Below are 27,902 nucleotides of genomic sequence, written 5' to 3'. Positions count from 1 at the left end.
AATAGGAATCACTTCACACCCTCAATGACTCTGCTCAGCCGTTCCTTTTGGGCTGTTGTACCTCCAGAAGCAGCTCTGAGGATTTATGGTACCCAAAGGGATTCATCCAGGATAAAAGGAGTTTTCATCACCTGGCCAAAGGCTTATGAGATTTACAGATGGAGTCACTGTGTATGGAAAAAGCACAGCAGCAGAGACTGGCATCAGCTGGGCACAGAAGAGGCAAGTGAACTTTTTATTGCAGTTAACATTCCAGCAGCAGTTTTTGAAGGAATAATACGAAATTCTAGACTCTACAAAAATTACAAAGTTTGGCAAGATTTTGAAGCACTCAAGAGGCAAAGGCACCTTTCTTCCCAGACAGGATTGTCCAGGACATCTGAAGGCTCTCAGTGCTGCACCCTGCATAATGATTAACTTAGTTAAGTTGGTCTTACAGTGGCCTAATATAAATCAGACTAAAAGGTGTCATACAGCAGTATGGATGGTGCCTGTGTTGACAATCCCTCCCATGGCAGGTGGCTGCATGCCCACGATAAAATAAGCAAACAATCAGGAAACACATGCGGGAACTTCTCTCCCACTCTGCAAATCTGCAGTCCTTAGGGGTAACTGCACCCTCAGTTAACCCATCTGCACTTGGAATCACACAAAAGCCATCTAAAAAGCCATCACAAAATCTAAATAAATCAGCATCAGAAAACCTGCTGCAAGCATTCAGTCCTCTAAGGATGTGACCATTTTAACACTTGTCAGGGTCTCAGCACAGAGCTGAGGAAACAGCCCTGGACAACTCTGCATTCCCAGGAGAATAAAACCACAAGACATACAGAGTCACCCAGCAGGCAATGGGAACAGGAGCAGTGGCAGCATTACTTAACTATGTGCAATTTGCTCTTCCCATCTTGATTTAAATTACACTGCCAGAAGAGACTGACAATGTCTAGAATCAAATTGCTTAGAAAAGTGCCTCTTCAGAGAGAGAGGAAAAAAATTCCCAAATAACTCGAGTGCAAATGGTCTTGCAAAATGCCTATTGTGATTGGGGACAGCAGGACCTGGGGCTCGTGTTCATTAGGATAATGCTCATGTAATTGTGCTGGGCCAAACCCCCATGAAATGGGGGGCTGCCCTCCTGACATTCCTACAGCGCACACATTAACCTGGTCTCCTCTCGAGAGCTGGAGGAGGCACCATTAAATAAAAGAGTCTCTTGCTCTGTTCCTGCTTCCTTCACTCCTTCAGGTCAGCCTGGGCTCTGGGGACCATCTTCAGGACAATGGGCTTCTTTGGCTGCAGGAAACCTTTCGAGTCCAGGACCAGTGGGATCTTGAGCGGGAGGAAAAAAACAATGAAACAGCCATGTCAGCTGGGAGAAAGGCCAGACAGGACACCAGGAGCCCTACAGCTCACACACATCCCAGCAACCTCTTGTTTGCAGTGTATTTCCTAGCTCACAGGTGTACTTACAGCAGGACCATAACTATTGCTCACGCAAAGCAGCCACCAGCAGGTGTTTACCAGCCCTCAGCTCTTGGATAAACTGGTTGGTGAGTTCTGGCTTGGTGCACTGATCAACAGGCTGCACGTGGAGGGAACAGCAGCCAAACCCCACCCAGGGTGCTGCAGCTAAATGGGGGCATGCAGGGCCATTTTCTTTAATGCAGAAGTGTGTCAGTACTAAGGGCAGCCAGATCATAATGGGAGCTGGAGCAGCAATAAGCTCTCCAGGAAGAGCAAAACGAAAATCACTGCTCAGACCGAGTAGCAAAGCAAAAGCACCCTCAATAGAAAAGGAATCTCATTAGAAACAACATTTAAAGCTGGCGTTGGAGGGAGTCATCTTGCAGGGGAGGGAAGTGTGTTTAAGTCTCCCCCACCAGTGGATGCTGCTCACATCCCAGCTGCCTCTCTCCCTATCAGGACAAGGGTGACACACCCCCAGCCCAACAGGCCACATTCACCCCTCATATCCCAGTAAGTTTTGTTTCAGGAAATCTAAGCAATATGGCTTGCAGCCCAATGTGCCATCAGTGGAGCAGTGAGAGGAGGTTGCAGTTTCCATATACATGTTCCAAAGGGATGCTCCAGCATGGATTTTTCCCTCCCGCTATGATCTGATGTACATGACACCATCTGTAGAGGAAAGGGCTGAAAGAGTCCCATAAACCTATGGGCACCAATAATACAATACATATTTAACTTGCCTCCTTTTAATTAAAGGCAGTTATAAAAAGAATCAATTTTATGGATTGCAGAGGACTAGAAAAATGTCATTAGACTTGGGGGAGGGTGGATAGGTCACTGCATTGTTAATGGACTATTACAGTCTTTCACCTCCAGGTTACTAGTTGAGCTGCAATCTGAATCTGCAGAGATTCCAGCTGAGCACCCGTGCCAAGTAATAATTTAATAAGGAGTTTTCTGTTTCTTACAACAAACGTCCTCTGAGTGACTTGTTGCCCCCTCTGCTCTGATTTCCCGAGCTCTCCTCACCAAGAGAATGTAATAATGGCCCAGTCTTCTGCAGCAGTGAGTGCAGGGGGCTGGGCCAGGCTGGAAACACCATGGTGCTGCCTGCCTGAGGCACAGGAGCTGCCGTGCTCTCAGCAGGGCTGGACTGACACATCATTTCCATCAGCTCCTGCATTTATTTCATGTCCAACACTCCCACCCTGCAAGGCCCATCCCATCAGTACTGTGCTCAGCATTCACTGGGATCCTGGGCAAAACCAAAGCCTGGTGGGATCCTGCACAGCCCCAAAGAGGGAGAGGGTCACCAATTCAAGTTTAACCAAGACTGCGCTTCCTTGAAAATTGCTACCCTTTAAGGATTCCCCTGGCCCATAAGAGCTGAATTTTGGTGCCTTGAGATATCCCTAAGCTGGGTCAAACAGACCAACAGTGCACTGTGGGAAGAGACCATGCCACAATTTAGGACTTCAGGGATTTCAGCCTAAAACATCGCACCAATATTAAATATGCTTCTGTAGAGGCTTTTTAAAAAAAGCATAGGTAACTTGTGGTGAACCCCTTAAAATAAACTGAGAAGATTAAAGCAGTTATTCCCATGTAACAGCAGGACCATCTCAGAGGGAGTAGAGGGGAAGATACTGAGACACATCACCCCACATCCTCACCGGTGTGTCTTTGCAGGGTCTGAATGAGAAGTTCTGCAACAGGACAACCACAGCCAGTTTAACCGTGAGGAGAGCAAACCTCATCCCTATGCAGTTCCTGGGACCAGCCCCGAATGGCAGGAAGGTGTAGGGGTCAATATTCTCTTTGTTCTCTTTACTGAACCTGATTATAACAAAAAAAACACAAGTTAGCAAGAGCTACTCTGTTCCAGGATGTGTCAGCTTCCAAATCTGAAGTGATGAGGGGTCTGGGAAGGGAGAATCTTTTTGTGCTTCTGTGCATATTAGAAGAATCCAGCTAAGTCCCTTATTTCTGTCTCAATAGATGCTTTATGCCTCTGCTTTCATCCTACTGCTCAGATTTGGTTGTGCAAATCCAGGTGCATTGGGTGTCCTGGGAATACCTGAAATACACTAATGGATTTTATAACTACTCCTTTCTCAGAACTCCCTCTCAGCTCCAAAACTGAACACAGAATTCAAACCCTATACCACACAGGTCTACAGCTCCACAGCTTCCCTGCAGATCAAAGGACCGAGCGAGCACAAAGATGTTCTCCCCCTGCGTGACTAAAGGCAGGGCTCCTTTTGAGATATGCCAGCCCCATTCCTTTCCTCATCATGAAAAACAGGGAAGAACAATCAGTTTCACAGAGAAATTTGCCACCGTGCATTTTCAGTAATACTTCTTAGTGATCAGTTGGTTTTCATGTCAGGAAGCTTTTCATTCCCAGTGCATGAGGTACAAACCTCAGCCACGCTAAGTCAGAAGTGAAGTATCTCACGACTGAGACACCAGCACATCCCTCTGATGAACTCCCAGCAAGGCAAGTGAGCCCTAAAGAGCTCCTGTCCAGCTACCCATACCCAGTTTGACAACTGGAATAAGGATGTGGCTACTGGAGCAACTGGTGTAAGCTGGCCCATTGCCAGAGCACTCATATTTGGTGTTTCCTTCTGAATCCAACACAAGGTAACCACAGGCTCCACAGGTGCTTCTGCCTGATACCACTGCCATGTTTTGTCTCAAACGTCACCACATTCCCACACCAGGACTAATTTCCAGGGACATTTCACCTCCTAGTACAAGGGCAGAGGTCTGGTCCTGCTGTCTTTGGACCAAGCCTCAATGTCTGGTGGCCACCTGAAGATCACCAGGTTCATGGGATCCCAGGTCTGCCTTGGGATATTGCCTCATTTTGCAGGGTCTGACAGAGCTCCTAAGCAAAGACTGCTTCATAACTTGAGTTAAAAATTAAGTTTTATTTCCTACCCATCTTTGCCCTCCACTGCTGATTTGCAGGGCATTGTGCCAGTCACCCAACGGCTCTTTCTTTAATATCAGGCCATAAACCCCTCAGTGTTACAGCTGCTGGGAGCTGCTCTCACTGTTGCTCCCTTCAATGCAGTTAATTAAATTCCATGCACAGTTTATGGATGTAGATCATAAAACTCCCCTCACGGTAATGCTGGGACGAGATGTCAGACAATGATAAATGCCTGATTTAAATGTTATAATCAGGCATTCCCCACTTTTGCTGCCATTCCCACTCCCAGGGCCGAGGTTGAGCTCGCAGCTATTCCCCCACACGGCCCTCACCTCTCAGGCCTGAACTCGTCGGGCTCCGGCCAGTACTGCGGGTCGCGGTGCAGCACGAAGGCTGGGATCAGCACCACCATTCCCTCTGGAATAGTCACCCCACTGAGCTCCACAGTCTTCTTGCAGACCCTCTCGAGGCGGCCCCCGGCGGGGTAGAGCCGCAGGGATTCGTTCACCACCATGTCCAGGTACTCCATCTGAGTGATGGCGTCGTACGTGGGGGTGGCCTGGGAGAGGGATGGGAGGACGGAGAACACAGCACTGCACCTACCAGCCCTACAGCCCCACAGTGCTCCCAGGGAAGGGGGAATCTCAGTGCCAGCACCTCTGCCACTCCATTTCCAACCTGGGCTGGCACGGCAGGTGGGAGCAAGCCCAGCATCCTCCCACCCTCCTTTACCTTGTTGGGCAGGTGTGTGTCGACCTCGTCCTGGAGCCGCTGCTGCACATCAGCGTGAGTGGCCAGGTTGTAGGCTATGTAGCTGAGGGTGGAGCTGGTGGTCTCATAACCAGCAAAGACAAAGATCAGAGCCTGGGCCAGAACCTCCTCATCATTTAATGCTGAAAAAAGGCACAGAAGCACTTACAGGAAACTGAAATTAACAGCAATTAACCCTTGGGAATTCAGAACCCTCGGGAATTCAGGATCCCAGTCAATCAGTCTAGGTAATGCTACTCCTAGCTATGTAACAGTTGGCAAAGGAAACATCCAGCTTTACCCTCTGGTGCCACAGAGGTGTCCTACAAATATCCTGTCCTGGCACCTCAAAAGCTTAAAAGCATCCTGCCTTGAGTTGACAGACCAGGACTATGCCTTGGCTGAGCTTTTATCTTCTTACAGAGGGAACAGAGATGAGTTCACAGGTGAGCAAGGTACACAGATCATATGTGCTTTGTGTGCTTTTTGATATACAGCCAACATTGCTGGCCTCCAGAGGCAACAAAGTAAGAAATGGGGGTAAGGAGATACTCACTCTTTTTGCTCTTTGTTGCACAAACACACATCAGAAGTTATCCCAAGAAATGAGATAATAAAAATAGGGCTGACCTGTGATAAACATCATTATGGCCCCACTGTTGAGACTTGGAATCTTGCATGGGATTAACCACTAAAATCCTCTCCCTACTTCCCCTTTAAATGGAAAAGAAACGAATGCTTTCTGCTGAGAGGAGGACATATCTCAAGACATACTTTTGTCCACGTTGGTCTCAGCAGACTTGGAGCCATCCTGTGAGTTCTGCGATTCAATCATGAGCTGCAGGAAATCCACCCGGTCCTGGGGAAAAAGAGAGGCAGAGAATATGTGGGTGGGGAGGAGACAAACCTTGTCCAGCACAAGTCCCTTGCTGAGACACCTGCTCCACTCACAGCTCATGGCTTCAGTACATGATGAGGTCTGGACTACAGACCCTCCAGGAACACACATCCCTTCCCCACTTGGATGCCCAGGCATTGTTGGGTTTGGAGTGCAGGTGACAAACCACAGCTTCTGAAGATGCCACCAGGTTCCTCCTGCACTCAGGACTTTTCCTGAAGAGAAGAGGCCACCTAGGCTGGACTCACCGTGCTGCTGCCATTTTCCCGTTCCTTCTTCATTTTTGTGAAGACATTCTTGAAGAAGTCCATGACATCTGAGGGTAACAGAGTCACCTTCATCTTTTCCAGCACAGGGGTAACAAAGGGGAACACCACTAAAAGGGAAGAAGAGACAACACACTTAAGCTCAGAGGGGAAAATCAAAACTGGCACAAAACATAGAAAGGAGCAGTAATCTGGACCTTGACCCTTTTTGTTGCCTCCATCTCTTTTTACCTAACTATGGCTAGGATGCAACAGCACTTGAGAACCTCCTCCATATGTTACTTTATGAGCACAATACTATACTAAGAGCAGCTCTCTGTGACAGAGCAGCTCTGTGATAGAGCAGCTCTCCACCATCTCTAAACAGGGTCTCTCCTCATAGGAGGACGCTGCCAAGATCCACATGGGCGGTACAAATCCTGGCTGTGGTTTTCTTGGGGAAATATTTCTGCAGATATGAGACTGTAAAAATCCAATCCTGCAAAGTGTTGAGCACCTCCCATATGGCAGAAAGGACTCAAAGCCACTAAGGGAGCTACCAGAAAATGCAGCACCTTTGACATTGATTCAGGGCTGTATGAGATGAGGTTTGTCATACCTAAGAGTAAGAACAGAGGACTTAGGAAACTGAATTGGAGAAATTTCTTAATGTTGGTGACAAAGGGGTCATTGGGGTTGTTCATGGAGTCAACATTGACACTGAAAGAAGTGCTGGTCACCACATCCATGCTGTAAGCTCCAAAAATGCTGAGTAGAGAAGAAGAGAGAGTGAATGAGATGAACCCAATCACAGCAGTAAATAAGAGCCCATCTAGGAACAATCCTTGAGAGGGAATCTCTCTTAATGCACAGTCCTAACATAGTAGGTCTGTCCTGATCTGGCAGAAACCATCATTTTATTTTTGAAGTTTCCCATTGCATTAGTTCCCCCAACTTTTCTCAGCTTCAAAAACCTAAGCTGTAGTTGGAAAGCACTGAACTGCAGTCTAGGGTAACAACTACGATATTCTGATTTTCATCTGTAAAAGAGATTGCAAAAATGACATCCAAAAATATCATATCTTGTGCAGCTTCTAGACAAACTCTGGGAAATGCTTCCTACCTCAAAATGCATCTCCAGTAAAATGAAATGGGGAAAGGGCACAGCTCTCCCATTTGAGCAGAGCAGAGTCCAGCGAGCCCACTGCTGAGGAACATGCCATGCCCATGACTGCTGTGGAGTTTGCTTCCACAGCTGCCAACGGATCCATGCTGCAGTGTGGGAAAAGCTCTCCAGCACACCCCCTTCCCCACACTGAACACAAACCCTTTCCTGTCAGCCCCACACAGTTACTCACTCCTTCGCAGCCACAAACTCATCATTAGCCACTTTCTTCTTAACGTTTTCCACTAATTTTTCACCATAGTGATTAATGATATGGAACATCTGAAATGCAAACCAAAGCAGAAAGCACGGTTGACTTTCTCCCTGCCACCAAACAAGGCTGGGCCACACTGCCATCTGCCACTTGCCACGTCTGGCTCGGGGAGGAAGGGCAAGCAAGGTCTCATTTCCAGGCCTCAGACTCTTTTTTCTCTCATCTTAACAACCTGTCCAGAGAGCTCATCTAGGATCGGGACTGAGCAAGGCTCTCCTCCAAAAATCCACACACAGTTCCCACTCCAGCTTAGCATCCACTCCAGGTGGGAGTGAACATGGAAAATGGACAAGCCTGGTGTGAGTGATGTTGTTCAGCAGGATGAACATACAGGTCATAGGGTCAGCAGCATCAGCTGCAATGCCCCATGTGCTGTTCCATCCGCCAGCCCCTTGGCCAGACTCCCTCCCTGGGATGGCAGACAGATGCTGTATTGCTGAATGGTACCAACAATACAGGTGCTCATGGATGTGGTCCTGGCAAACAGGGTGACTTCCCCATTTGAGGGTCAGGTCTGCACTCAGAAACAGCTCAGTTCCCCTCCAGCTATGGATGCAAAGTACCTGTGCTTTACCTCCTTCAGCTTCCCACTGGTGAAGGTTGGAGACAGCACTGTACGAATCCTTTTCCACTGCTCATCTTCAGCCACGTTGAGGGCTGACCCCAGGAGCCCGTTCAGACGAAAGTTCTGCACAGGGGAACAGGAGACAGGCGAAGGTTTACAGCCCCCTTCCATGTGACAGAAATGCAAAGAAAAACCTTCCATGGAGTGTTGACTCGGCCCCTGAAGTCATGTCAGCTCTACCTCAGCCAGCAAATAACAGAAATGGAAACAAAAGTCTAAGAGTCATAAATGCCATCAGCCCCAAGGGCACATCCAGGCTGATGGGCCAATGTCCCAGCCAGAGTTGCCCCTACACCTCCCCAGCAGAGTTTTGATGCTGGTACCATCAACAAACTGGGGGACATCAGAGAGCAAGTACTTGCAGAAGGGCTCAGAAGAGAACAGAAACCAAGAAGAAACTCCTTTCTTGCTGTATGTGCACTGTACTGGACAGCAAAGCACGGGACTAGGTACCTACCCGGCGATTAGTAAAAATGTTGTAGCACTCTTTCACCAGGATGTTTTTGATGAGGATGGGGTCCAAAACAGCCATCACAGGCTGCCTGCCATCATAAAACCTAAGCCAACAGAAACCCACAGTCAGTCCATCCTTCCTGGTCAGCTGGAACAAAAGCAGCCTGCTCTGTCCATGGCCAGAGCCACGGCACAAAGGGTTTGGGGCCTCTGACAAAGCAGCTGGAAGGATGAGGCTGAAACTTGTTTATTTTGTAGTCAAAGGGGAGAAAGGGAAAAAAGTGACAAACATGGGTGGCATGAGCATTTCTAGCAATTGTCTGTGGTATTGAAGAGTTGCCAAAGCCATGTGGGTTTAGATCAAAGGCAGCTTTTTGCCACAATGTTGATCCCCTGCACTTGGGCTGTCTGAGCAGTTTCCACTACTGATGGCTAGAGACAAGAAATCCACACCAAACAACCCACCTGTGGAGGAAAGAGACTTCCTGCCTGGCCTGCAAGGCACTGAGAGGCAAAAAACTCATCTGTCTCCTATATTTTCCAATCAATGGAGACAGAAAAAACTTAAAAGTCACAGTGTGGGCTAAAGGGCAGGGAGCCCTGGGCCACAGCTGAGGGAAGCTGCCATCTTCAAGAAACTTGTGAACATTTAATCTTTCAAAAAAATGCACCAGGTTTCATGAAGCCTCCCAGGATTTTTTTTGCAGAGCAATTTTGTTTTGGTTTGAGAGGTTCTCAGTAGAAGCACGATAAGAGGCCCCTGCACAAAACAAGCACTGTGCAGGGAGCAGGGAGGCAGGTTGAAAGGTAGCTTGTGCCCCAGCTCTGGGAGAAGCAGGGAGCAAGATGAAAAACACCGTGGCAGCCTGCAGCTTGCTTTCTGCTCCAGACACACAGAAAAGCGGCTTCAAAGGCAGGAGGCTCAGTTTGACACCAAGCAGTGGAGGTGATTTTCAAAGCTTTTGCAAAGGAATGACCCCACAAACTGGCCATCAGCATCCCAACACCACACCACCCTGAAATCCCAGCAGGAGAAAAGCCTGGGAGAGACAGGTAGAGACTTTCCCAGTGGTAAACCTTGCTTCTTCCAGGCTGCCACTGTTGGAATTACAGTGCTGAGGAACATAACATCAATGTAACTTTTTCCCATTCTATTCTGGGGCTGTGGAGCACCCCAAACTGGCAGCTTTGCTCTGCAGAAACTCACCCCCAGATTTTTCCATACTTTTCAAAGCAATTCTGATCAAATTCACAGAGTCCCTGGAAAAGAAGAAAGGAGAAATGAACAGTTTGCCAGTGAAAAGTGATGAAAGCAGGCCACAGCTGGCAGCACAGTGCATCCCTCAGCCCCACTGTAAGTGGCAGAGGTTGAGGTTGCGAGGTGCATGGTCCTCTTAAGCATCATGCAGATGCTTAGGGGACATTTGCATTGGAGAGAAAAAAAGAGAGCAGAGATTAAAAAAAGAAAAAGGCACTTTCAACGTCCACCAATGAAGACAAGGTAGGATAGGGTACAAAGTTTTAGTGAGCAGAGTTAGGAGGCAGAACTGGACCCCAGGGTATCCCTTCCCCTTCAGTTCAACAAGTTAGAGCTGCTGCTGCCTTGTCCTCATATGATCTCCCTCTGCAGTCACTGGACTGTTTCCATTAGGGTTTTAACTGATGTTACATGTAGGGATGAAACTTATGGGACATATAAGACTCACTACACCATCAGCAAGAGGCAACATGTATGATGTAGACCCAGCAAATACAAGTAAGAAACCTCTTTTATTGAAGCATTTGCAATCAGTTACCTGGGATCAGCTACTGTCTTGTTATTTGATGAGGTTTGGTAGCTTGATAATATTTGAGTTTTATTTAAAAAATCTATTTATCTGTCTTAATCTCAAGCTTCCCCAAAAGTAAGTGGTTGGATGAACCATTTCTGGGGCTAATTCAGCCTCTTCATGCTGATATAAAAAGGGCAAAGAAACATGCAGTCCCCAGAAAACAGCAGTCTTAAGCATCTTTCCAATACTTTATTTTTGCTTCCAACAGAACTTCAGTCGCTCGAGAGCAGGTAGAGACACAGGGAGAAACTAAAAATTTAAATTACAAAGCAGTTTTAAAATACAGCACACCTCATTCAGGTCAGCCTGAACTTTTATGTTCTCCGTGTGTCCAAAGAGCTTCCTACCTAAAAGCATAATTTTCATCTGACTGAATCAAGGACAGAGGAAAGATTTTCCCAAAGAATGGGGGAAACAGCACCAGCCACAGGAAGGATCTAAGGAACTACAGAGCAGCAGCTGCTGGTACTCACATGCCGGTACTCCAGGAAAGTTCCCACAAAGGGCAGAGGCCGTGGGCCAGGAATGCCCAGCTTCTTGAAGGTCCTGTACGGCCAGATCCCATAGCTGCCAAGCAAAGAGCACGTGAGAAGCACTTATACAATGAAAAGAGAAGATACTTCTTCCTGAGCGCAGGGAACTGCTTAAATAACTGGTTTCTGTCACTCAGGGAAAGCTGAAATTATGGACCAGCAGCAGCCCTGCTGAGGATACTCTTTGCAATAAATGCAGGATCACTTGGGGTGTGTTTTGATGGAAGACAAGGGCCGAGAAGAGCTGCAGCCCAGCCTCAGCAAACTAGCGTACCTGGGCACCTCAGGGCTTTACTCAGGGTCTCATTTAGTTGCCCAGCTCAGACAACTGTGGCTCAGGTGACTCAGGAGAGATCTCGGAGCGACTGAGTTCTGAAGCTGAGGCCTGCCCTTGTGTTTGTCTTTGCAAAGACCTCCTGAGATGCTCAGGTGGCCGCACAACAGCGGCACGGCAGAGACATAAATTACCGCAGCAAAATTAAGTTTTTGCCTGTACAGCTCACTACAGCTCCCCTGAGCCCCATAAGCCGAAGTTTTGCCAACAGAACTACTTAATCGGGGGGGTTCTGGCAGCAGCTCCGGCATCATCGATACCCGGCGCTGCTCGCAGCTGGCACAGCCTAAGGACGCCACGGGCGCTGCTGTCTTTAAACACACGGAAGTTACTCCTTGGGAAAAGCTAAAAAAAAAAAAAAAAAAAAAAAAAAAAAAAAAAAAAAAGGTATTTCCTTTATTTTCCCGAACCAGCCCAGCTCGCTCCTTCCCGCTGGCAGCGGGGGCCCACAGCCTCCCGAGCAGCCCTCGCTACGCCCTAAGGGCAGCGCGGGGGCCGCGGCTCGTTTCAGCGCTAATTCACTCGAACCCCACTGGCATCGGCTCTTCTCCTGCCCGGTCCCCCGGGGGCCCGGCCTCTACTTACAGGGCCAGGAGGCACAGGAAGGCGATGAGGAGCAGCCAGGTGACGGGGGAGAGGCTGGGCAGGAGACACATGGTGCCCGCTGTCCGCCCGCTTCTGCCGCCGCCGCGCCCCGGCCCCGGGCTGTGCCCGCCCTCACTGAGGGGAAGGCGGCGCTTCCCCGCCCGCTCGGTGCCTCAGGGCCGGGCCCCGGGAGCGCCCCCCGGGATCAGGGTTCCCCGGGAATGCGGCTGTCGGTTCCCGCTCCCCTGGGGCTGGAAATTGCTGAAAGGGCGGTTTGCACAAGCAAAGGAGCAAAGGGCGGCAGCGCTCCGAGCTCCTCGTGCGGCCTCTAGAGGGACAAGGAGCTGCTGCTGTGCCCCGGGCTCCGGGGGTGTCTGTGCAGACGCACTTCCCCTGTTCCTCCTCTCCCACCTCCACGAGTCGTGCCCTGTATCTCCCATTTAGGGTCCAGAGGGAAGGGGCTGGAGGAGACCGACCTGCACCACACACCTGCCCAGGCTGAAAGGGGCTCTGAAGGAAGCGGCCGTGTGGCAGCATGACTTGTAGTCGCACCTGTGCCTGCGGAGCTTCTGCCTGGTTCGGTGACCTGCCATCCCCAGGCAGCCCCCAGGGCAGGGCCGTGTGGGCAGGAGGTGCCGCGGGCACAGCGCCAGCGGTCAGTCCCCTGCCGTGTCACCCGGGCATGGGTTCCCGCATCCCCTCTGACCCGCCGGCGTTCTCCCGGCACTCAGATTGCACAAGGCGATGACGTTTGGCTTTAGGCAGCTCAGTTTCCCCCTCAGACAGACACGGGGCCGGCTGCTTTCTGTCGGAGAAGTGGGAAGCGCATTACGTGTCTCCGGACACAGTGGAGCCCCTGGCCAGTTTAGTTCCAGCCTACGCAAACACCCCGTGCTGGTGGGTGTGTGTGGGGATGGACCAGGACGCGCTGTCCTTTGTCCTCGTCACACTGGGAAGAGTCACAAATCTCCTCCTCTCTCCAGTCCAGCACTGTCCCCTTCTCTGTGTTCCCTGAAGACACCAGCAGACCCACATGGACCCAGCCAAGGATCCTACGTGCACATCACACTCACCGCCTCAGACTTCACTGCCTTTGGCATGCTCAGCCTTAGGGAAACCCCAGTGCTTCTGCAGTTACCTCCAGTCAGATCTCATGTGGCTCTGCCTGCAGCCCAGCAGTGGATTTTGCTTCTGCCCAAACATTTCTTTTGCCTTGTAAAACACGTGCAGCATGTGCTGAGCTCCCAGTGGGTTCAGCAGTCACCTCCGCACTTAGGTGGAAGAGTTGAGCAGCAGCGCTGCAAGTTTTGGTAGGTCAGTGTCTCAGACATCTCCAGCATTGCACAGCCACGGTGTGCTCAATGATTCACATAATCACTGGCTGGCAGTAATCAATTAACCATTTTATGGAGGCACATCCCTGATTCCTGCTTCTCCAGGCTGCTCTGAAGAGCTGAGCTGTAGCAGCGTGCTGTGACAGGAACTTAATTCTCCATTTTATGGGATCTGCCCCTTTTAAGACACCTTGAAGCAACTGTCCTCGGGGAATTTTCCTTTCTCTTGCATCCAAAGGCTGGTTCTTCTCCTTGACAGGTCCCATACCAAAAGGACATAAAGAACAGCAGTGAGAGGCAGGATGAGAAATCAGGTTCTGGAGCAGTAACTCCCGGGCTGGGATTAGCTGCATTTCTTCCCTCACACAAACCCTTTGATTTTCCAATAACTTCTAACAGCTGTTGTGATTTCTCGGTGGAAAATGGCTTTGTTGTTCAGTATTTTGTCCTCTCACACAGAAACTGAAGCAAAGACAGACTTCAGAGGAAAATAAGGATGTTAGTCAGCCCCCAAAATATGTAAATAAACTGTGCACCATCTTTGCATACTAGGAAATCACTAATTTGTCCAAAACAGGTTTGAGTGGGAGCAATTTAGAGGTATGGTTCCCCGTGTGGCTGGTGAACATCTGCAAACTCCTTATTTATATGACTTTTGGTTTGGGGTTTTTTTGCAGGTCTCTTGAAGTACTGTGTACTCTCCAGCTACCCAGATTTGAGAAAATCATAGTTGATAAAATGTCCACCTCCCAGTCAAAATTGCTGCCATGACTCAGAGCTGCAGGTGGGGCCATTCTGAACACTCACTGTCAGATAATTTTATACAAATTGCATCTATTAAAGTGATGCTTTTATCCTTACACAGCCCTTTAGACCAAATGTGGTGGTATACTCTGTACTTACTGAGACTATTTTCTAATGTGAATATCGCTGAAATGGCACCCAGGAGGAATAAAGCAGAGGGAAAGACTCTCCAGATCATTTTTCTGGCAACATTTAAAGGGGTTTAGCATTGTGGGCAAGCAAATTGCACAACAGGGCTGCAGGTGAGGGGCTGCTGTGCCATCCCAGCACCTAGTCTAAGAGAATGGAAGAGAATTGCCCAGGTTTGGGCTACACAACTCTTGTCTGTCCAAGGCTGGTGATCCAGCAAAAACATCTTGTGGTATGAAAGGGGGAGCGATGAGTGCTCCCCACTGCACTCCTGCAGCAGATGTGCTAAAACAAGTGAAAAATAGCAGCAGCAGCAGCAGCAGCCTGCAAGTTGACATCAATGGTTCTTCTAATTCACCTCTTTCACAAAACTGTCACTTCCCCGCCAACCCCCCCTCCCATTTCAGATAATAATTCATTAAGAGGAGATGTCTCCAAGAGAGCTGCTAAACCCCATTGGTAGGAGCCACATCAGTGCCAGTGACCTCTCTGATGTGCTGGTCCACAGGTGTGGTTATATATTAGAAGGCAGAGCTGTTTCACAGCCTTTGTGATCTTTCCAGGGTTAGAGACCTGTAGTTATGAAGGACCCAGAGTGGTCCAAAAGGAATGTCCACCTCTGGGTCATGAGCACGTGTGGCCTCAGCCTCTATGACATCGCCCTTCTTACTGACACCAACACAGTGCCACTGCTTTCCTCATTCATAACAAATCCCAAGGGCTCTAAAAAGGCTTGCTGGAGCCCTGGTGATGTGCACAGTGCTATTAAAAGACTATTTATTCTTATGCCCTGGGGAGAGGAGGAGTAACTGAGTGTGGCCTTCTTCCCTCATGGCAGGGTGTCCCGTGGTAGTCCTGGGCAGCCCCAAAGCCATGGCCCTGCCCTCCCACGCTTGTCCTCTGGCTACCACATGATCCCTCCCGCTGCAGTGCTTCCTGGCATGTTTGTTCTTGCTGTGCCACCCTGGCAACAATCCCAGTTCAATATTAACTCACACATTATCTACCACTCCTCTCTGCAACGGCAGAGTGCTTTCATGCACTGGGTACTCTTCCTGTGTTTGTGTCAGTCACCCTGGAGCACAGCACCCTGCACTCCTCTGAGCCAGGAGGGAACAGGTGGCCAAGGAACTGAGATACGTGGGGATTCAAAAGCTGATGGTCACCATGGCTAACACAAACAGAAGGAGACATGAAGTGTGATAACTGGCTGTGGTCACCAGTAGAAACGGGACAATGCAGCTTAGACCAACTGGAAGAGCAGCGACTGAACTCATGGAGCACAGAGGATGACGTTAAACCTCATGCAGTACTTCAGGTTCAAAAAGCTCTGAGAGAAACAAAAATTTTAACTAGAGGGTCCTCCCTGAAGGAGAAGTGATTTTACTACTGTCTGCTTGGTGGGACTGAAGGAGGCCAAAGGGAGGAAAGTCCTGCATGAGTGCAGAGCACTGGTGGAAGGCCATCCCCAGGAGATGAATGTTCCCCTGCATCTCAGGCTCTCTGTTAGAGAGAATGAGACATTATCTTGCAAATAAGATAATGCTTATTTACATTATTGCAAGATAATGTCTCATTAGCTGCTGTTACAGACTCAAAGGTTTTCCTTTCCTCCACATACTATGGGAAAAGTCATGTTGTAACACACACAGTCTTTCTAACAGCCATAGCAAAATGTCAGCCCCATTAATAACCAGTCTTTTATTCACTGACTGTCCCATCTTTAACAATTCTCTTCTTATTTTCCTCTCATCCCACAAATGGCATCATGAGCTGTTTATTCCTGGCTCTTCCTAACAAACCTTGCTCTCAAATGAGCCTCTTGAAAGGACTAAATGGGAAAGCACCAGATGTATGACATCCTCGCAGGGCTCCAGCAGCCAGGGAGGGACCAAGGGCTGGCACCAGCTTCTGCCTTCCCTCTCACCAAGCCCAAAACCACACAGTGCTTCATGCCTGGGTATTTCTGAGACCTCTGCAGAGCAAAAAGACCACATTGCTTCTTTCATCCAGCGATGCTGCTGAATGCTCCTGAAGCGCCAGCAGCTGAAACCCATCTCCCTTTCACTCCTCTATAATTTCTGAGCAAGGATGGAAAATTATAAGCCACAGCCAGTGTTAAAGTATCAAACCAATTCTGAAAAGCACGGTGGGGGCAGTGCTGTGTGCACTCCCTGCTCATGCTCGGACACCAGCTCCTCCAAGGACAGCTTCTCCTTTGCCTGTCTCACATTGTACCAGAGAACAGCTCTGGCTTTTCAGACCTCCCAGCTGGTAGCTCAGTCTCACTGCATGAAGCAGCCAGTGCTTTCCAGAAAGTGTCATTGCACCACTTGCAATGACCTCAATTTCTGCCGAGCCACTTCCAAACCAGAAGTCAAGCCAGGAAAAGACAAAAATCATGACATGACCCTGAAGCCATCATCTCCAAACACATGACATGCAGCCCTTTCTACCACCATCCCCTTACCTCCAAACCCACCCTATCTCACGAGGACACACGTTAGAAACAATCCAGTGTTCTGGAATCTATTTTGGAGCCAGGATCTCTGTTCAGCCAGACCCAGCACCCAGAGCCACATCGCTGCCCAAGGGCAGAGTTTGGCCCATTGTTTCTTTCTCCAGTGCCTGGGTTCTGGTTGCTTTTTCCTGGACACATTCTGGCTATGCACTCAGGGCAGGGATGGAGCTGTTTGGCTCTTGAGTCATTTGGCATTGTGGACTCCCTATCAGCAGCTGCTGGGTGTGAGCCATCCCCAACATGTTCAGGCACAGTCCTTGAGAATCCATGCAGGTATGGCTGGAGGCTTATCACTCAACCTCACAGGATTTCTCTATTGCAGCTAAATCCAAGCATTTGGCTGGTTGGATTAACCCTTGCTGGCTTTGTGAAATGGGCTTCATTGAAAACAAGCATCTTTCTCTCACCTTTTAATTTCTTCTGTAGTGTGGAGACAGCTATGGATCAATGAAAGTGTCTTCATCGATCACCCTGGATGTTTTTTTTGCTGGACAGAGGATTGAAATACTGAATCCTTCCTCTGTCAGTCCTCCCCAAGGTGGGGGATAAAACATTTCTGAATTTCCATCAGGTTATGTGAGGTTTAATCCCAGAGGATACAGTCTCCCAGCAGATTAAGTCAGTCTCATAAATATATCTGAAAATTTGCCCTCATTTATCCCAAACTTCCCACAGTTCAGCTTCTCTGATGACTCCCATTGGCCTGCTCCTCCCCTGCCCCCCACCTCTGGGGTGTTCATTCCAATCAGATGTGCTTGTACATACATAAAAAATAACTCAAGATTGAAAAAGTTTGTATTTACAAGTTGAGCCTTGTACTGATGGAATTAGACTCTAATTAGGTCAGTCATGTTCCCTTGGTAGGTTAAGAATGATAGTGCTGGAAAACAGACAATTTATAAAGACCCAAAAATAACTCATCCTGCTGTTTTGTAAGAAAGATGTGTTTTCTTTGCCCTGTACTGAGGACATTGCAGTCGAGGCCACTTGGGCACACTGATAGCAGCCACACGGACTGTGGCTTGGTCCCACAGGCAAAGCCAGCCCGTGCCTCAATTTCCTCCTACCAAAGGTGAGATATTCATCCTTCCCAGTTTGGCAGGGCTGTGGTTGAGGTCACCTGTGTTTGTCAGGCGTTTTGTCACTCTTGGCAGGAGGCCCCAGGCTATATTACACAAGCTCTTTTCACCAACTTGCCTTTTAGCCTTGTCTACACCTTCTGTGAGGAGCACAAAGGGCACAAACTCAGATTAAGGAGGCTCAGGGTAAAGAACAAGTCCTTGGCTTTGCCCCAGCTGCTTCTCTAAGGCTGTCATCAGCATAAAGGGTGCACAGAACCCCTTGGAAGTTGCACAAAGCAGGGAATTACCTTTGAGTGACACTGTGGGTGTTGGTCCCTTCTTCCTCTGAACACATTTTTGTCACGAGACCCTGGTTTGCCGCTTCCTTGTTCTTCCACAGGCAGGTGCTGATCCTCTGATTCCACAAGACTTCACAGGTTTCAGCGCTGCTGACAGATTTGCCTTGCAAAACCTCGAAGAATGACTTCACACGCCAGCCTCGCCTGATTTAGGATTATCCTAACTCGTTAACAAACGGTGATGAACGTGCCAATTGCCTATTTAATGAAGGTTTCTACCAGGCTGGGAAGTCAGCGGCCACACCGCCTTGGCTTGGAGGGACGTGCCCGGCATTTCCAAGTAAACACGACAGCAAAGTTAAAGAACTCCTGGAGCACAGTGGAAGTGAACAAAAACCCAACAAAAACACGCGCTCAAAAGTTCCTTTTGATTTTGTGGGAAATGCAGGTTTGAAATGAAAATAATTAGTGAGGCAAGAGGAGGAGAGGAAAAATAATAAAAACAGGAGGCAGGCTTACAAAAGAAAGAAACCCAAAAAACAGAAAATAAAAGGAGCAAGGAGAAAAATAAATAACCCTGGAGCAAAAACGCAGAGGGGAAAAAGAGGGAACAAAAGAGACAAATAGCAGGAAAAGGATCAGTAATGAAAGCCCAGATTACTTGATTCAGTCAAGCCACTGCTTGTGCTGTTCAGGGCAGGGCGGGAAGCCAATCTGTTTTCTCTGGTATTGTTTAGGCTACGAATACCGTGGCAGATTTCCCATCCACTCCCATGTTTATGTCCGTGCTCCAATCCTAGCCACAAAAACGTGTGGAGGAAACACATCCCGAGAAGAGTAAGGGCTGGAAGGTGGAGGATGATACACTTTGCAGCCAAATGGCCTCAAAAAAGCACTTCTGCACCTTATAGCAATTTTGCAGGATAATGTCTCGTTCACTAAATTCTGTGGCGGGAGGATTTTCATCTTCAAAATAGGTACAGTGATACCTCAGGGTTATTACAAGCTCCCAGCTGCAAAGGGCTGCCTGTATTTATACAACACTGCATTATTTATAATGTCCTTTTCAGGAGAAGGAGGATATGAGTTCTTTCCTTCACAGTTAGACTATTTTTTTTCTTCCCTTCTCCCACTTGGAAAACATTGATTTCTTGCCCTCATTTCTCCCACCAGAGCTGTAGCTGGCCTGACTGTGTTTAGTTTACTTCTCTAGGCCAGATGCTCAGTGGGTGAAAAGCACAACCAACCACCCTGGAATAACAGAGCTGCCCTGATTTCCCCCAGCTGGGATCTGGTCCTGCCTCCCCAACATCTGCACGTTTGTGGGAACTGATTAACAACTGCTACAACACTGCTGGGGAGGGGACAAAGGCATAAAAAATGTTGGCCCCGTGGGTTTCTCTTTCTGAGTCGGTTTTGACTCTCCTGTACCAGGGATCTGAGGAAGTTTATTGCTGCAAAATAATAAAATATTTAAGACTGATCAAATTTTGTGCGGAAACTATTTGAGCTTAGCTGAGAAGCAGCAGGGGTTGTAAGATTTTACAGTCCAGAGCAAACAGTGAGGAATTTCAGTCCGTGTTACATTCTCAGTGTCCTGAGCTGTTAACTCGTGAGCATGCTGGCAAGACACCCAGAAACTTTTTCAGCAACAGAAGAGTCTGGAAAAATACTTTTTTCCCCCCCTTCTACAGAACAAATGTACCAAAGACACAGATGTTTCCAAAAGGGTTCTTTTAATCAGAAGCAAGTTTGCAAAAGAAGAAGTAACTTTCTCATATAAAATAGTGGAGTGGTGAAGGTGAGGCTAACAAGAGGTGTGGAACAAAAATCCAGGGCAACTCTCCAAGGAGACACTGAATTAAAAGCAATGGTCCGATAACCGGAGTACACCGAAGGGGAGCTCAGACACAGCTGTGTGAGGTGGTCCGACCCCATAGCTGACAGCAGATACCAAATCAGGGGATGGACTCCAACCCAAGAGAGGCAAAGTGACCAGCCACAAACTCACCAGAACATGGGGTTCTTGCACCTTTCTGCTACCTGAGAGCTCCCACTGCACTGTGACAGGCCCCAGGGGTGTAATGACATCAAAGGGAGCCCTGGTGGCACTTCCCACGTGCAGAATGCCACCATTCCATGGTAGCAGATATACCCAAATCTAGTGAATTGGACACAAATGGGAAAACACCTTGATATAAAGTTCTGTAACCCCATTCCTGTCTCTGTATCCAGTGATTCAAGCCCCAAGAAAGTGCACAGTGATCAAACAGCATTGAAATAATGAATTTCCTGTCAAGTCTTGAGGCCCCAAGGCCGTTTAAAGTAGGCAAGTGGCAGCTTTGAGAAGATAAAATTCTGAGTCAGAGCCTGAATCTCAAGTGCTAATGGTACTTCACTCCTAGTTCAAACAAATCTCACCTGTCCCAGGTGTCATGTGTGTGCTTATCCGTTGTGGCTCTCTGTTGTTGGGCAAGGCAAACTCTACACCTGCACAAAGTGCAAGGCAGCTTTCCTTCTCTGGGAAGGCAGGGGGAGGACAAAAGGAGTACAGAAATACAAAGAACAGAAAGGACTGGAAGTGTCCAAGGCCAGGCTGAATGGGGCTTGGAGCAACCTGGTCTAGTGGAAGGTGTCCCTGCCCGTGGCAGGGGGGCTCAAACAAGGTGATCTTTAAGATCTCTTCCAACCCAAACCATTCTGGGATTCTGTGACTTGTCAGGTGGAGCCATTTCAGGCCCATCATGTTCAGTCTTGGGGTGAACACACTCCCAATTCAAGGTTGGTTTCCATAAGGAAGTTTCAATGGGTTTTGTAGAACCACATCATGACACGTGTGGCTTTGTTTGAACACCTCACCCACAAACCTTTCCCCACCTCTGGTAACCTTGTAGCTTCTAGGAACACTTTGATAATGTGTAGATTTCACATGTGCTGGCAACAAGCTATAAAAGCAATCTAAGGAATGTGACTGAACGAGCAGGAACTCCAGGCTGAGTGGAGCTGTCTGCAGTACCACCTGCCCATGTCCCAGCGGCTCTGTGGCTCTTCCTTTCCAGACATCACCCCTCATTGCGTGTGTCCTCCAGGCTGCTGCTGGCACAGGAGATCAGTAAAAAAAAGAGGTCTTGGCATCCTGGTCACTCTTACACATCACAGGCTTCTGGAGTTCAAGATTTCTCATGCCTCTGCCAGAGGTTATCTTTCTTATGTGGTTGTTTACTTCCTTTGAAAGTTTCCGATAAATGCCTTTTCTAAAAGGATTTTTCTCCAACAAGTTGCCCTGTATCTGAAAGCAATGAATGGGAAAAGACACCAGTGCTCTGTATGTAAAAAGATCTTTCTCTCCTCCCTTTTTGAAAAGCAGATTAGATAATCTTTGGATGACCCAATGGATTTCTTCAGGGAAGCAATGGCAAGGATAATAAATGCATCCCCATGTCAAGATACTTAGTCCAAACAATAGCTACAGCAGCTTCTGGCAGAGACCTTGGTATAAGAAAGAAAAATGAGATCTTGGCCCATCTGCAAAACATCACTGGTTTTAACACTCAAAATGAAGAGGAAAAAGAAATAATTTTGAGTAATAGTTTAGGGTTTTTTCTGTGTATTTTTTTCTTCTCTCCAGTCATGCCAACTGCTCCCAAAAGTGGGATCGTGGCCAAAGTGTGATTCCTTTAGTAAATGCTGATGAAAGCCTTTGCTGTCACCTCTCCCTCCCCTCCCCATGAAGGCATGCCACATGAATGACTCCCAGGGTAGGGAATAAGAGACTGTCACTGATGACAGCAAAGGAGTGCCCTCTCCTGTCCCTTGTCACTACTGCCATTGGTACCTGCACAGCGCTGGCCCTGCCCAAACATCAGAGCATTGAAAGGTAGGAATGGAAAAAACTCCACCCAAGGGTGTGGGAGTGGCCATGGTGGGGACACACCACATGTGACATGGACTTTGGGGGGCATAAAATTCTCTACTCGGAGTGGGCTGGAACAGCTCAGCTCCTCTCATGTGTGCAGTTTTGCACATTACTTATGACAGGGACAACCTGAGGTTTGGGGCTGGGAGCATTGCTGACAGTGGTGACTGGTGTCACCTCAGCCCTGGCAGGAGGTGAAGACTTGGGCACTTTTTACCTGCAGGAGACTGGATATTGTTATGGCTATTGCATGAAAAACAAGCTCCTATCAAACCATTCCCTGAAATTTCTCCCTTGGTCATTTCATGATGCTGCTTTTATTTTTCAGTAGCAGTCACCAAGAGACCTGAGAAACAGGGGAAGGGAAATAAATAAATAAAAATAAAATATCCTAAGAAGACATTTTAAACATAAGCCTTCATTTTTCAGGACTATTCTAAACAGGAAGATGGAAATGGTAGCAAATTCAATAGGTGAAGTTACTGTAACGTGACAACTAATGTTTAAAAGTTGTATTTCAAGGCTGCAATTCGCAAAGATTGCAGCAATGAAATAGAGCTTTCTTCCTAACTGATGGAGTATTTCCTTCCAGATAAAACAATTTCCCTGATATGTGAAGTAAATAAAACCTACCTATTAACCATATTTTACAAGTGGAGTGTGTTAGCAAGAAAGCGGAGGCATCACACATGGAGCGATACAGGATCCTGCACAGCAGAAAACGCATCCTGTGCTCAGCTGAGGGTGAGCAGGGCACTGCCCCTCCTCACTCCGCAACTACCTATGGAAAATAAACCCACGTGTCACAAAAGCCAGCTCCGGAACACAACATAACCAAGAGTGACAACAGCAGGGATGAGAATAGAACAGAAATACCTTTGTTGGGATCTACAGGTCCTAAAGGAATCACACCTAACCTGCTATTTTGACAGCAGTCAGAAGAAAAGAGCCACACAGCCAACTCAGCAGGTCCTCAGCAAGCTCAGGCTTTTTAGTTGCAGCTGGTTCTGAGAAAAAAGGAACCGTCTCTTCTCCTTGCTTTGTACAGACCGTGCTGCTCCCCATGTAGTCCTTCAGTGGAGCAGTGGCCACATTTCCTTTACTCCCCATGGTTTTCTTGGGTTGTTTTTTCTCAATGTGGTATCAAAGATCAGCCCCAGGGAGTAACTGCACCTTACACCAACTGAGATCTGGCAATATTGAGGAAACGTGGAGTTACATTATGCTTTCCTTTGGAGCAAAGTCTTCGGTGTTCCATCTACATCCTACTAATTTACATCCCTAAAGTCCTCAGTGGTCCTTGAAGGGCTCCTCCTGCAGCACTACCTCTTACACCTGTTGGACAAGCGCCATTAAAATTCCAAGAGCAATTGCACTGCTTTTTCAAATGTATAAAAACAATGTGTTTAAAATACGTAATCAGATGCAGGAAATGACAAAGGAAAAGGAAAACAAATCAGAAAGTCACGTAGATAATTTTGTCTAAGAAACAAAAAACGCAGACTGAAAACAAATTTTGGCAGTTCAGTAATTAAAGCAAAGTCCATATGGCTTAAGAGAACAGTCAAAGTGCACAGAAGGCAGTGGGTTTTTTGTTTGCTTTGCATTCCTCTTCACAGCACACTCCAAGTCATCCTCTTCGGAGCCCCATCTCCATCCCACACACATCCTACCCAGGTGCAGAGAGGGGGATGACTCACAGGGTTTTGGCTCAGCCGTGTCTTTGCGAGTCCCTTGCCATCTAATGAGCTGCAGATCATTACCCCAAACTCAAAAGCCCTTAAACACACCCACTGGAGTTTTTGGTTTTGAACTTTTTCTTCCTGGAACCTTTGGAGAGGAACAGCAATCCAGTGCCAAAGCTATGCAGAGTCTGCATGCACCAAGAGCAGCAATGCTTGGAGGCAGTGCCGAAGAGTAAAAGCAGTTCTGAGATTGTTTGCCCTGCCCAAGAGGCACTGAAAGGTGACAGCAAGGCTGAGCTGGCCCCTGGACCTCAGCTGTTCTGGTGAGGTGCCACCAGGATGCTCCCAGCCAGGCCCCTGGGCAGCCTGGCTTCAACAACCTGCTCCCCCTGCCGTGGATGTCCCACATCCCTTGAGGGGACAGGGGCAATTTTCTATGGCAACAATGCCCACGTGAGCCTTGACAGGACATTAGCAAGCACCAATTTTCCTGGCTTATCCACCTGGAAGGAAATGCCAGATCCTGGCGTGGCAAGGACTCTCCTACTTCCAAATTCACCTTTCAAAATCTCACGGTAATAAGTCTGGTGACCCAGGAGTGTTGCTACATCCAAGGGCTGGACTTGGATTCTTTCAATGCCTGACAAACTTCCTTGTGAGTAAAAAACTTGCTACTAAACATGACAGACTCAGGGAAAGGATAGAAAAGAAGAAAACAAAAAGTGTGCTGTACAAAAAGATGGAAAACAAACTAAAAATCTCCTCTTTTCTTTCCAAAGGCTGTAGTTTCAAGTGCACAGAGCAGGCTGTAAACGTGCACAGGTAAAGGTAATTCATGACCCCAATGCCTGAAATACCTGGTTAGCTTTATTTGGAGACACTTTTTTGCTTCTCCCAGATATGAAGCTGCAGAATCAATAAAAGGCACCTGTGGACACCAAAACTCACCCAGTCTGTGTGGTGTGTCTTTGCACTAAAAAATAAAATCAAACAAACCCTGCCACTGTGTACTTTTTTACAGACCGGTAAACAGAACTGCTGAGTCTGGGTGAGAAAGGATGCTCAACTTCTGTTGGCAGGGCATGGTAACTCTGATGATCAAAACCCTCATCAATTAGTAAACTCCCTAGGTTGTCACTGCAATTTTAATTGAAAAAATTCTCTGGCTTGCTGGGTTGTGTCCTTTGACTTTTAAAAAATGACTGATTCAAATGGTACACACAGTCCACAAGGAGGATTAGAGCCACACCAAAAATAAACTGACCTTACATCTGAATTCTTCCCACCTGCTTCACCACCACTGCCTACAGTGCTCTTTTGAGCCATCTCCTCTTCCAAAGGCCCTGGAGTTGGAATATCTAAAGAATGCAGCAGGTCCCGTTTGAAGAAGAAAGAAAAGGAGGTCAGTAATTCAATATAAATACACCAGTAGTGAGCTTAGAGCAGACACAGTGACACATCTGAGCCTACATTGATCAGCCAGTGCTCCTAATGTGTGGAGCAGGGAGGAGAAGAGAGGAGGTGTCTGCTTTTCACCTAAAAATGTGTCCATTTTCTATGTTTTACTACTTAACCTTGATGACAGAGAAAAATTAAAAAGAAGAGAAAAAGGAGGAAAAAAAAAGAGTAGAGAAAAAGGAAGAAAAAGGAGCCTGGGAGGTTTTATGTTTTCTCTTCAAATCACATCACAAAGTCACTCATTGCATCTAGGGATTTCACCTGCTTGTTTGGGAGCGGTGGGACAGGAGGAGGGGAGAGAAAGAAAGAGGGAAGGGTATGGGAGCTGCTTCCTGAAGCAGCGTTACAAAAAGCGGTTAAAAAACCCCTACTATTCACAAGTGGTTAAAATCATCACTGTTCGGAATTCCTTTTTTGTCTTTTTGTTTTCTTAAACAAAGGTTCAGCTAGTTCAGCTCCGTGTTTTTATAGAGTTGATTGTCTTCAGAAAGCAAACAAAACAAAACAAACCCCCCCCCCCCCAAAAAAAAAAAAAAAAACAAACCCCAACAAAACCAAAAAACCCAACCAAAACACCAACAACCCAGCCTCAGGTGTGTTCCCATCCGTTTCTACCCTGGTAAGAGAGGTCCCCCACAGTTCAGCGCCCCGGCCACACACACACGGTCCCTGTGACTGTCCCGCCGTGTCCCCAGCCCCGCTCAGACAAAGGAGGAGAATCCTGTCACTGGAGTCCGGGAGCCGGGCGCGGGCTGTCCCGTCGGGGTGTACACCCCTCCTGAGCTCTGTGTCGTGATGACAGTCTGGAAATAGGGTTCTGTCTCGCTGGCCGTGCACTCCTCGTATCTGTAGGACGCCGGGTGCTGCTTCACGCCTTTCTGCTGCCGCTTCCACGAGTTGTAGTAGGTGGGGTCGCTCATGTAATGGTTCACGAAGGAGTGCTTGGGCAGCTCGTCCTCGTAATCCGAGTCAGTGACCTGGGCCATCGGGAAAAATAGAATTAAATAGTCGGTCATTAGCATCGATGATTTTTTTAGCCTGTTGTGCGTGCAAAGAAATGAGAGGCAAGTTTAGCATCACCAGCTGACTGAAGCTGAAATGTTAAGGTGAGAGGGATGGCAGCCCCAGTGTGGCACAAGCACTGTGCTCTGCTTTAGCCAGACTCTGCTGCTAGAGGGAGAGTCTCCTGATGACAAATGACAGAGAAATCCCACGTAATTCCCTGCAGAACGGTGCAGGGGCAGCCAGGAGCTCCTGTTTGGGCTGGGAAGTGTAGAGAGGTCACAGTGAAACCAACAGCTTTCAATCACAACCAGAACTATTGCAATTCCAACTGAGCATCCCTCTTCTGATGGAAAGACAGCAGAGATGCCTTCCACACAAACACTCTGGTTAGCTTGGCCAGTGTTTGGAGTGGCCAGCCCAAGGCACCTGCACAGGACTCTGGGTGTTAAGTATTGAAAATTAGTTCTGTAACTGGAAGAGAGTTAAATAAAATCAGACTTTTTTCCAGCAAATAACACTATTTGCATGTTCCAGCTGATTATTGGGTGGTACAAGGTACACAACCAGCGGCGACAGAAGAAAGAGAATGCAAAATTTTGGGAAGAAGAGCTGCCAGGCAGGAGGGGCTGCTTCCTTGGGATGAGTCAGACCCGGCTCTGCGCTCGGAGCCGATCCCACCTCTGAAACATTTATGCACGGTGGCTGGAGAGCTTCAAAGCTCCCATCAATATCAAGCGGGAGCTCTATTGAGATGGAACCAGATAAGCTCTGTGCATCTGCCCCTCCTCTGAAGTGCTGCTGCTGGGCTGCAGCTGGAGGAATCACAGAGGGCTTGTACATCTCTGTCGAGCGCAGAGACCACGGCAAAGCCTCGGCCATGGAATCTCAGCGCACATTTTCCTTCTGTTCCCACGGATGTTCCCGCCAGGAACAGCCCCATCCCATCCCGAGCACAAACATTTACCCAGGCATTTCCACATCTCACGTGTTCCCTCAAAATCTCCGGTTAGACCTTGCAAAAGCTTTTATTCCTTTCCCTCCCCCACGAAATAATCTGCATTGCCAATTCTAGAGGCATTTAAATATCAAAGTAGGAGCTGCCTAGGACACAAGAGAGACATGTAAGTGCAGCTCGTCACCGTTCGTTGCCGCAATTAGTTTCAAAAGGTTGGTGTGGTTCTGATCTATGACACCACCCAGCAAACACACATCCTTCTTGATCCTGCCTGCCACAAAACTTGTCTCTCCTCCTCTAAAGCTTCTTTTTAATGGTCTCTGAAGAACAATCCTCAAATGCCTTGTGAACCATCGTTTGAAAAGGGCACAGCATCCATCATCCCACTTCTTTGCTTAGGTAGCTGCTTCAATACTATTCCGTGCCCATTTTCCAGCACAGAGGGTGATGGACAGAGCTGAGAAATTTTTCCCAGGGCTTTCCAAAAGTGAGCAAAGCACCTCTTTACAGCTTTGCACAACTTCCTTTCGACTATTACCCAGGCTTTGGCTCTTTAGGAATTATGTAGTGTTTGATTTTTAAGAATGAAAAGCTTCAGGTGCCTTGACAAGTAATTACTAATACAACAAAGCC

General features: G+C 47.9%; 2 protein-coding genes across 6 annotated transcripts in view; both read right to left on the bottom strand.

The window, feature by feature from the left end:
- Nucleotides 1-203: 203 nt before the first annotated feature.
- On the bottom strand, nucleotides 204-18,934 carry LOC136297931 (cytochrome P450 3A12-like). Of its 5 annotated transcripts, none has more exons than XM_066198269.1 (13): nucleotides 18,260-18,934; nucleotides 11,124-11,217; nucleotides 10,026-10,078; nucleotides 8,823-8,922; nucleotides 8,315-8,428; nucleotides 7,660-7,748; nucleotides 6,921-7,069; nucleotides 6,305-6,432; nucleotides 5,933-6,017; nucleotides 5,141-5,301; nucleotides 4,741-4,967; nucleotides 3,141-3,303; nucleotides 204-1,329 (listed from the first exon to the last, which is right to left on the bottom strand). In XM_066198269.1, exons 1-13 carry the CDS (start codon nucleotides 18,304-18,306, stop codon nucleotides 1,234-1,236), a joined length of 1,506 nt encoding a protein of 501 aa, XP_066054366.1. In that variant the 5' UTR covers nucleotides 18,307-18,934; the 3' UTR covers nucleotides 204-1,233. The 5 variants fall into 5 exon arrangements, with proteins under 5 accessions (XP_066054366.1, XP_066054365.1, XP_066054368.1 ...); XM_066198268.1 differs by lacking the exon at nucleotides 18,260-18,934 and adding an exon at nucleotides 12,103-12,177; XM_066198271.1 differs by lacking the exon at nucleotides 10,026-10,078.
- A 1,035-nt stretch (nucleotides 18,935-19,969) lies between these two features.
- The window catches only part of SDK1 (sidekick cell adhesion molecule 1), a 391,467-nt gene continuing 383,534 nt past the window's right edge, over nucleotides 19,970-27,902 (bottom strand). The window contains exon 46 of the mRNA XM_066198540.1: nucleotides 19,970-26,286. Coding sequence (XP_066054637.1) covers nucleotides 26,011-26,286 — 276 coding nt within the window. The 3' untranslated portion in view covers nucleotides 19,970-26,010. The remainder of the gene's footprint in view (nucleotides 26,287-27,902) is intronic.

Source organism: Chamaea fasciata, unplaced genomic scaffold (genome assembly GCF_029207755.1).
Source record: "Chamaea fasciata isolate MVZ Bird 193981 ecotype frontalis unplaced genomic scaffold, bChaFas1.0.hap1 SCAF_16, whole genome shotgun sequence".
In the NCBI taxonomy this organism is placed as follows: Eukaryota; Metazoa; Chordata; class Aves; order Passeriformes; family Sylviidae; genus Chamaea; species Chamaea fasciata.
The sequence above is the reverse complement of the archived record's forward strand: the minus strand, read 5'-3'. Positions and strand labels throughout refer to the sequence as shown.

Coding starts and splice junctions, on each gene's coding strand:
- LOC136297931 (XM_066198268.1), bottom strand. CDS start 12,173: ATGTGTCTCCTGCCCAGCCTCTCCCCCGTCACCTGGCTGCTCCTCATC. Junction 11,218..12,102: donor TTCCTGTGCCTCCTGGCCCT/GTAAGTAGAGGC, acceptor TTTGCTTGGCAG/CTATGGGATCTGGCCGTACA. Junction 6,433..6,920: donor TCCTCTGTTCTTACTCTTAG/GTATGACAAACC, acceptor CTTCCCTTTTAG/TGGTGTTCCCCTTTGTTACC.